This window comes from Mustela putorius, unplaced genomic scaffold (assembly GCF_011764305.1).
Source record: "Mustela putorius furo isolate JIRA1106 unplaced genomic scaffold, ASM1176430v1.1 tig00003909_pilon_pilon_pilon, whole genome shotgun sequence".
Taxonomy (NCBI): domain Eukaryota; kingdom Metazoa; phylum Chordata; class Mammalia; order Carnivora; family Mustelidae; genus Mustela; species Mustela putorius.
Window position 1 is genome coordinate 33323187 of NW_025422057.1, and position 9099 is coordinate 33332285.

General features: G+C 52.8%; 1 protein-coding gene across 2 annotated transcripts; it reads left to right on the forward strand.

The window, feature by feature from the left end:
- Nucleotides 1–610: 610 nt before the first annotated feature.
- RBP4 (retinol binding protein 4) lies at nt 611–8617 on the forward strand. 2 transcript variants are annotated; one of them, XM_045068755.1, is made up of 6 exons: nt 611–764; nt 891–1018; nt 1134–1270; nt 1404–1510; nt 6512–6724; nt 8334–8617. In XM_045068755.1, the coding sequence occupies exons 2-6, from the start codon at nt 908–910 to the stop codon at nt 8369–8371; spliced, it is 606 nt and encodes a 201-aa protein (XP_044924690.1). In that variant the 5' UTR covers nt 611–764; nt 891–907; the 3' UTR covers nt 8372–8617. The 2 variants fall into 2 exon arrangements, with proteins under 2 accessions (XP_044924690.1, XP_004749701.1); XM_004749644.3 differs by lacking the exon at nt 611–764 and having other exon boundaries at nt 856–1018.
- Nucleotides 8618–9099: the final 482 nt, after the last annotated feature.

Here is a 9099-nt window from a genome sequence, read left to right on the forward strand (position 1 = left end):
GTGGTTTGAGCCAAGTGCCACACAGCAAGGAGGCGACCACCGAGGCTGCTAAAGCATTTCCTGCCCTGACCCAGGTGCGCTTCTGGAGAATATTTAACAGGGAAGGTTTCAATGCTTCTAAAGATGTTGAAACTAAAGAAAAATATTGACCCAGAAGGCACCACAACTCTCCGGAAAGAGTAAAATGCATCCTTTATGAAATGAAAAACGACTTGGCCGAAATAGTCCCGACCCCCTGCACGAGCGGCCCTCAGAGCGCAGGGAGGCCGACTGGCAGGGCCGGGGCGCGGGCGCTAAGGCACCGGGCGGCATCACCCGGCCCGACTCTCTGGGAGGCCGCGGTGCGCGCGCCAGGCCGACTCGCGCCTCCAGCCAGAGCCGCCGGGGGCCCCCGAGGCCACCCCAGGCCGCAGCTGGCGGCCGCTGGCACGGGTACCCGGCGACCAGGCCAGGGCTTGTTCCCGCGGCTCGGCGCCGTGGGGAGCTGGGCTCGGCCGAGGCCACCCCGCGCGGCCCCTGCACCGCCCTCGGCGGCCCTGGAGGTGCGGCTCCCGCCCAAGGGGACCCTCCCCGCGCCCGGGCGGCGGTGAGTCAGGGCGCGTTATGCAAGTGCTGGCCGGCCGACCCGGCGCCTCCCCTCGGTCTTTCACCCCGGCCGTTACGAAAGCGCGACCCCCTCCCGCCCCGGCTATAAAGCGCCCGGCGGCCCCCGGCGGCCCCCGGCGGCGCCCTTGCTTCCCTGGCTCCACGCGCAGCTCCGGGCGGTGAGCGGCGGCCAGACGGCCGGGGGCCGGGGTCGGGGCCGTGCCGGGGTCCGGGTCCGGGGCGGGGGCGCGGGCGGACAGGGTCGGGGGCCGCGGCCAGGGGCTCATGGCGCGCGGTCCCCGCAGGAAGGACTCCGGGCACGATGGCGTGGGTGTGGGCTCTCGTGCTGCTGGCGGTGCTGGGCAGCGCCCGGGCGGAGCGCGACTGCCGGGTGAGCAGCTTCCGAGTCAAGGAGAACTTCGACAAGGCTCGCGTAGGTATCGGCCGGGCGGCCCGGTGGCCGCGGTCCCCGGTCCCCCGCGTTCTCCCTTCCCGGCGGCCGGGCGTGCATGCCGTGCCTCCAAACCCTGCGCTCACTTCTTTCGCAGTTTGCCGGGACCTGGTACGCCATGGCCAAGAAGGACCCCGAGGGCCTCTTTCTGCAGGACAACATCGTCGCCCAGTTCTCCGTGGATGAGAATGGCCAGATGAGCGCCACGGCCAAGGGCCGAGTCCGTCTTTTGAAGTCAGAGCCCGCCCCCTCCCCCAACCCCCCGCTGAGCACGAAACCCAGACTGGGGAGCAAGGGGGCCTTCAGGGTGGGATGGAGGGAGGAATCCCTTTGCAGGCCTGGCTTAGGATCTCCTTGGCTTTTGCAGTAACTGGGACGTGTGCGCAGACATGGTGGGCACCTTCACAGACACAGAGGACCCTGCTAAGTTCAAGATGAAGTATTGGGGCGTAGCGTCCTTTCTCCAGAAAGGAAGTGAGTAGTCAGTTCAATGGAACCGTCTCTGGGGATGGGGGTCATACCTGACCAAATTGCTGGGATTCTTCTCCAGTGGCAGCCTGGAAAAAATGGTCTGTACGTGGCAGGAACCCTCAGTAAGGCCTGAGGTTAGGGAGGTAGAGACTGGGACTAGTGAAGCCCCCCCTCCCGGCCCACCTTTCACCTTGAGCTCCAAACACCTGGCCCACACTCAGAAGGAACTTTGGGCTTGTCAGTGACCTCCTTCTGCCCTTTTCATGTCCAGCCACTGTGCCAAGGTGTGTCTTCATGCTCAGACATCGCACCTCCCTAAGACCCATCCCACATCACCCCTCTACCTGGTTTTGTTTTTCCTCCATTTTATTGGATTGAATCCCTGGGACAGCCTTGATTACTCTGGGATCCCCAGCAGAGGCTGGGAGACCCTCATTCAAGGATGTAGGGAGCATTCTGCATAGGTTTGGCCCTGGGTCAAACCTGGGTGCCCGACCTGCAGATGCTGAGATACTGAGCCAGGTATAGCGTTCTGGGTGGTACTGACCTCTTCCCTTCTTCTAAGCACCAAAACTCAGATGGGGGACACGGTGTTGAAGATGCTCAGAAAGGCATCCTATAATTTGGGCTGATCCTAAGAACCCTTTCTACGTTCATTCCATTTCTCTTAATTTTCAAATCTGGAATCTCTTTGGTACCTAGAGAATAAGGTAGGCCAAGGGGGGACATATCATGGGATCTTAGAGATGGAGAGTTAACCCTACAAAGGGGCTTAAATATACAGATGAGTAAACTGAAACCAAGAGAAAGTAGTGGTCTGCCCACGGTCATACAAGTTTGTGGGAGCCGGTGTCAAATGCCAGGGATTCCGACTCCCAGGTAAGAAGTAAAAATTGTTTCAAATAATGTAGCAAAACTTGCTAGAATTATTCGTTTAGTGTGTGAAAGGTACACTTTTCTGATAATGAACTAAAAAAATCAATACTGGGGATACAAGATGTAATGTAATGTAAACACATAATTCTCTTGCATTTTTAAGATGCACTCCTGAGAGGACTCAAGTTCTGTGGGTAGTGCATTTGGGAAGGTGGGAAGTTGTCCCAATGAGGAGGTGAGGTTTGCCTCTTTTCTCCTCCTCTTCCTACCAAACCAGATTCGCTTTGCTCTTACCTCTGGTAGATTGAGATTCAATCCAGGATTTTATTTAGAGAGAAAAAAACTCCGAACTATTGAAATCTGGAAAGTGATGGCTGCAGCTATTCAGTGGGGTGACTACAACAGGGAAGGCTCAGAACTTAATTCCTCGCGAGGTCCCCTTTCAGAAAGCTGCAGGGCTGTGCGTGGCCAAGCACGTGGGTCTCAAGTCAGACAGCCCGAGTGCAGATCCTAACTCCACCCGCCACCTGTGAGAACTCGGGTGTTCCTTGTCCTCTCTGTGCCTCAGTCTCCCCCTCTGCAGAGGAGGTGATCGTAGTGCCTGCCTCATGTTGCTGCCTTAGGTGGATGCAGTGAGGTAACCTGTAGAGAGTCAGAGTGGGGTCTGAGACATGTGTCCTCTGTAAGTGTAGAGTATCCGGGCTTTGGGTAAAAATCACATTTTATCTTCTGGGCACAGGATGAGAAGTCCCACAGACACCGGGCGTTTAAGCCTCTCATTTTTCAAATGAAGAAACTGAGGTCTCTATTAGCCAAGTGACTGGCCCAGGGCCACGTGGCTACTTAGTGGGCCTGTGTGACATCTCTTTGCCCAAGGCATGAGAAAGGGCATGGGCTGCCCCTCTGTTTTCTAAGTAGCCCAAAAAGTGTATGATTTGATGCTTCAAACTTTCTGTGTTTTCCATGCTTTGGGGGGGTGTGGGTGGAGCTTCTACAAACTCCTGCTTTCCCTCCTTGTGCCGATTTTTTTTCTTCCTTGATCTTGGTCTGGCATTAAACCCTGACTTGGTTGGGAGGGCCTGAGGCCTCAGAGAGTGGCCTGCATTGCCGGTCTCTCACCTTCTGCACGTGCTGCCTTTCACCACAGATGTGTTTAAAATGAGGTACGCTTTAGCAGAGAAAATAACTTGGGCCCAAATGCTCCCTTAATCTAAATCCCTAAGTCATATCATTTGAAAATTAAGTGTAATAGATTTCCACAGTTGAATATTAAATTTCAGTGTCGGCAGACTCAGACCTGGCTTGCTGCCCCAGCCTGGGGCGCGTTCTGTACTGGCCTCCTTCTGCCCCTGCTCTACCAGCAGCAAGCAGGACGTCTCGGGGGTTATGGAGTGCCGCCGTCAACCGGTCTTGGGTGAACACAGGTTTCATCACTGACTAGCCTCTCTGAACTTTGACTTCCTGATCTGTGGAATGGAGATAGAGAATAGCCCCTATTTCCTAAGATTGTTGGGAGGACACATTAAGGTAATGCATGAAAAACGCTTAGGTTGATGCATAATAAGTGTTCAGAAAATATCAGCTTTGATCATCATTGTTTTGGGCCTCTCCTGAAAGACCTGGACAAAGACTGTCCTTTGTTTTCTGGATAAAGCCTGTCCCTCTGCTGGTAAAGAGACCTTTGCAGGCTAAATAACATGGGCCTGCTTGCCTACAGCAGTTTCTCGAAGCTGGGGTCCCTGGACCACCTACTTCTAGATAGATCAGCTGGTTGTTTGTGAAAAGTGTAGATTTGTGAGCCGAAACCCAGACTTACTGAAGCGGAAAGTCTTGGGGGTAGAGCCCCAGAGTCTGTAGGTTTCCTGTGGTCCTTAGGAATGCTCCTTCTGCACAATGAAGCTTAAGAAACTGCTCTAGATAATTCAATCCAAAGAATTTGGGGTTGGGAGGACCCAGTTCATTCTTTCCCGGGGCTCTCAGGCAGCTCATCTCCCATCCCAGGAGAGAGAGTCTAGTAAAGATCGTTAAGATTTGAATTCTTCGTTGTCTTTGAACTATTTAGCCCAAAAGAGCCTGGAGATAAACCAAACCAAACTTTGGCCTTTCTTTTAAAGTGAAGAACAGTAGTCCATTTTCTTAAAACCAAGCATTAAAAGTTACTTAGTTCTTATGTCAGAATTCACTTCTGGCAACAATCTTGGAAAAAGGAAATTAAGCTGCCGATTGGCTGAGCTAATAGCTGCCTCAATCATGAATCGGGATAACATTTCAAAGAAGAGTGCATGTGTGTCTGAGGGGCAGGCTTCTGGGGCACCTCCGGCTGACGCACTGAGCCCCACCACCAAGGAAGAAATGACTTCATTTGCTGAGGAGGAAGACGGCCCAGAGGCTCAGGAGCCTGTGAAGGGGATCCGTGGTTAGGGTGAGGCCCGCAGGCGGCCCCATGGCTTCTGTTCCTGGCCCAGCCGATGAATAACAGAGCGGTCGTGTGTCAGGGCACCCCCCCCCCCAGCTCTGGCCCTGACACTCTCCTGTGGGAAAGCCTGGGAGGTATAGTGGTGGCTCATTCTTCCTCCTGGGGAGCCTGGAGGGAGCCAAACGGGGGGCTCCAGGACCAACTCCTGGGCAGCTGTCCCGCAGGTCTGAGTTCGGGCCCAGCCCCTCCTCGGCTGGCACTCCAGGGGTTCTCAGAGCCAAGAGGTGACTTAAGGTGGGCAAGAGAGGCTTCCCTTATGGTCTTGGATGCTGGGGGACCCAGGTTCCTCTGCATTCCTCCCTCGTGGAACCAACATAGAGCAGAGACCATCTCCTGCTTCATGGCCTGGGTGTGAGACAGAAGCATAGAGGCATTTGTTTCTTTTGTCTTGTCCCCTCTCCCCCCAACTTACCTACTGCCTGGAGACAGTGTAATGGAGACGTTAGGCATGTGGGCTCCGGTTCTGTCCTGCTCTTTGTGCTCTTGAGTAACTTACTTACTTTCTCTGTGCCTCAGTTTCCCCATCGGTAAAATAGAAATAACAGCGTGCACTTCTGGGTAGGTGTGAGGGATAATTGAGAAAACACGGAATCTGTCTACACGGTGACAGATACATAACTAAGAGCTCAGAAAGTTCCCGCCGTGGTTCTGTGTCAATGAGAACGTCAAATTAAGTAGAGATGTGCCACTTTTTACCACGTCTCAGGTGTCTGGATACACTTGAGCATTGCTGCTTCTCCAGCGCCAATCTCTCCAGCGTACGTTCCTATTAACGCTCTTTCTCATCCTGCCTTTGCTGATGCTTATACCATCTCTGCGTACACTTCTTCCCATTTTACAGCCACATCTAGCTGTGACCTCAGGAATGAATGGAACCTGAATTCTTCGGGGGCTCAGCTCTGCCTCTACCTGGGGAGATCCAAAAAGTACAAGCTCTGAGAAAGACCACGGTGTCGGAGGGCGGGTCTCTTGTACCCTCGACACAAAAACCACTCTCTTTTGCCAGCGCGGAGAAGGGAGGGAGGTCACCAAGCAGAATTAGGCTGGAGCAGGGTAGCTGTGAAGCATCCTCCTGTGGATGGAGGGGCAGGAGGGCAGCGAGACAGAAGCTGGCGACCAACAGACGTCAGCCACAAAAGCACAGATGTTGTTGGAGACTAGATGGGGAAGACGGCAGTAGGAAGGTTTGTTTTATGGTTTCCGTGGGCTCACATTCTCAGTTGTTCTTTGGACAGATATAGCATATTTATGGTCAGGGTAAGAGATGATGATTTTTTAAAAAATTTATTTATTTGACAGATCACAAGTAAGCAGAGAGGCAGACAGAGGAGGAAGCAGGCTCCTCGCTGAGCAGAGCGCCTGATGCGGGGCTCGATCCCAGGACCCTGGGATCATGACCCGAGCTGAAGGCAGAGGCTTAACCCACTAAGCCACCTAGATGCCCCCAGAGATGATCATTTAAGTGAACGAGCCCCCCCCCCCCCACCTCAGGGTTCTTTTCTATGTCCTCCCAATTTGGTGAAAGCCTTCAGAATTCTCTGTAGCCTCCTGCTTCCTAAAGAAATGAAACCAGTTTCAGGAGGTGGGGTATTCCCCTGGCCGCTGAGCCTGCCCGGGGAGAGGCACTGGATCTATGGCGTTCTGGCTTTCAGATGATGACCACTGGATCGTCGACACGGACTACGACACCTACGCCGTGCAGTACTCCTGCCGCCTCCTGAACCTGGACGGCACCTGTGCTGACAGCTACTCCTTCGTGTTTTCCCGTGACCCCAACGGCCTTCCCCCGCAAGTGCAGAAGATCGTGCGGCAGAGGCAAGAGGAGCTCTGCCTGGCCAGACAGTATAGGCTGATCGTCCACAACGGTGAGTGGGCAGTGGGGAGCAGGGTGTGGCTGACTCTTCTTGTGGGGTCAGCGGCAGTGCATTTGGGCCTGCGTGCAGAAGAAAACAGGGAGTCTGAGAAGCCCCATGGGACCTAGCTTGCTCCTTCTTTTAAAATTTTCTAAGGTTTTATGTATTTGAGAGTGAGAGAGAGAGAGCATGAGCAGGGGGCGGGAGGGTGGCAAGGTAGAGGAAGAAGCAGACTTCCTGCTGATCAGGGAGCCCAATGTGGGACTCGATCCCAGGACCCCAGGATCATGACCTGAGCCGAAGGCAGACGCTTAACTGACTGAGCCACTCAGGGGTCCCATCTTGGTCCTTCTTGACCAGATTTTTCATGGTACTGTTTCAGAAGGAGTGGGGGAAAAGCCGGGCACTTTTAATGAGGTAAAGCTGCGGAAGAGAGGCGCTTCCTTTTTTTCTGCTCCTCTAGCCCTGACCTGTGGCCACTTGATTTTATCCCTGGCTCCGCTGCCCCAAAAAACCATTTGACTGAATTCACATTGTCCAGAGATTCGGTGATGCCGGTGAAGGGCCGGGCAGCTAACGTGGCCTTTGGCTTTGTAAAAAGTGAAAGAGAGACATCACCATAGCAAAGTTCAAAATAGAACCATTTCAACAAATGCTCTTTTTTCTCACACGGAACTAAATTACTGTGAAATTGCCTCACTGGACTTCCTCACTTACATTTTTTGAGATTCCCTGGAACAATCATTGAATCTTTTTATAGATGTTACCTTTGTCGGATCTTGATTTAAAAACCAACAACGTTCTGGAGGAAAGTGCGCAGTCTGTTTTGAAACGACACTCCCTCACTCCCACAGGAAACCGAGTTTCAAAGTCCAAATAGGTACTGCTAAAATGCAGAAAAAGAGCAAAACTGAACTTTTCTGTTAGTCATCTAACTAGCTGGCCCTCACGACACACAACAGATAGGAACCCCAAACAAAAACATTTAAAAAAGCAAGCTTTTGATGCTTCATCCTGGGCGCAGCCTAAATGTAGGGCGGGGGAAGGATCTCACCACAGTCAGGCCCCACGCCATGCCATTTACCTGCATTACCACCCCCAGCCCTCAGAGCACCTTGGGACGTACTCTCATCATCCACATTCTACTGATGAGAAAACATAGGCAAAGAAAGATCGCACAGGCTGCCCAAGGTCTCCCACAGGCAGCTGAGCTGGATGCACACCAAGGTTGTTCTGTGACCCAAAGCCCCCTGTGGCACTGCCTGGTGACACCGGACATGGTGAACATTCCATAAAGCCACCCACACAGCTGCTGAGGCCAGGCTGATTTGGCCCCCAATTCCCGAAATAGGAGGACATGTCCCTGATCCTTCGAAATACAGTGAGGCGAGTTTAAGACAAGGCAAAGGCAGATTTTCAGACAGCAGATCCTATGCTCTCCACCCCTCTCTAGCCCCCAGAGAGTTCAGGAAGAGCCTGGAGGGTGCCACTGAATCATAGCCTCCTCTAGCTGTGACCTTACAATGAACAATTTGAGCCCTAAGGCCATCACGATATTCGCTGTGTATACTGAACACAGGGGCCAGCTTTCTGTCCTCAATGACTGTCTTCTCTATTTCAGGTTACTGTGACCACAAATCAGAACAAAACATTTTGTAGCAACATGGAGTTTCATTCGAGAAGTTCCCGTTAATTCACGCCGCCCTCAACTTGGTCTTATCTTAGGAGTTTAGCTTGCCCTGCTGTGCTCCCTTCCCCTCTACAAACACGGAACCTCAGCATGCCTAATAGGATACATGGGGATAAGTGAATCTGCACTCAAATGACTGTCTTTCCTGGAATTTTCTAAGGAATTGTTTAAGGCTTCAGATTCCAGACTTTGATTTATTAAAATATAGTCACCCATTTCCTGTGATTCTGGGTTTTTATTTGTGTTGAGTCTGTGTCCTGTAGATGGTTGGATGGGGTGCGCTTTTTATAGACTAGGAAGTCTCTCCCTGCTCTTTATGATTTTTAGCCTGTTCTGGTGCCCAATATCCATTATTAATGACTGTGGCTTCTCCTGACTTCCCAAAAAGGGGCTTCCCCGTTAACCGAGGAAGGCCTTAACTACAAGCCTGGCCAAGACACTGGAGGCCAAAAGAGGAGGTGAGTGTTGATTAGGCCAGGCCAGTGAGCTCAAGGCCTCAGTTTACCATAGGTCCATGAGGAAGGTGGGATGGTGGCTCACCTCCAGCCCTTCATGGTCTCTAGCACTTAATTCACTTCTTAGTTCAGATGTGGCCAAAATGTTGAGGTAGAGCTGGCTGGGCGCTTTCCTGGAGGAAGGAGATGGGGCCCTGGAAACCAGATTCAGGGGAAGATCGTGGTGCCTCCCGCTGGAGTGC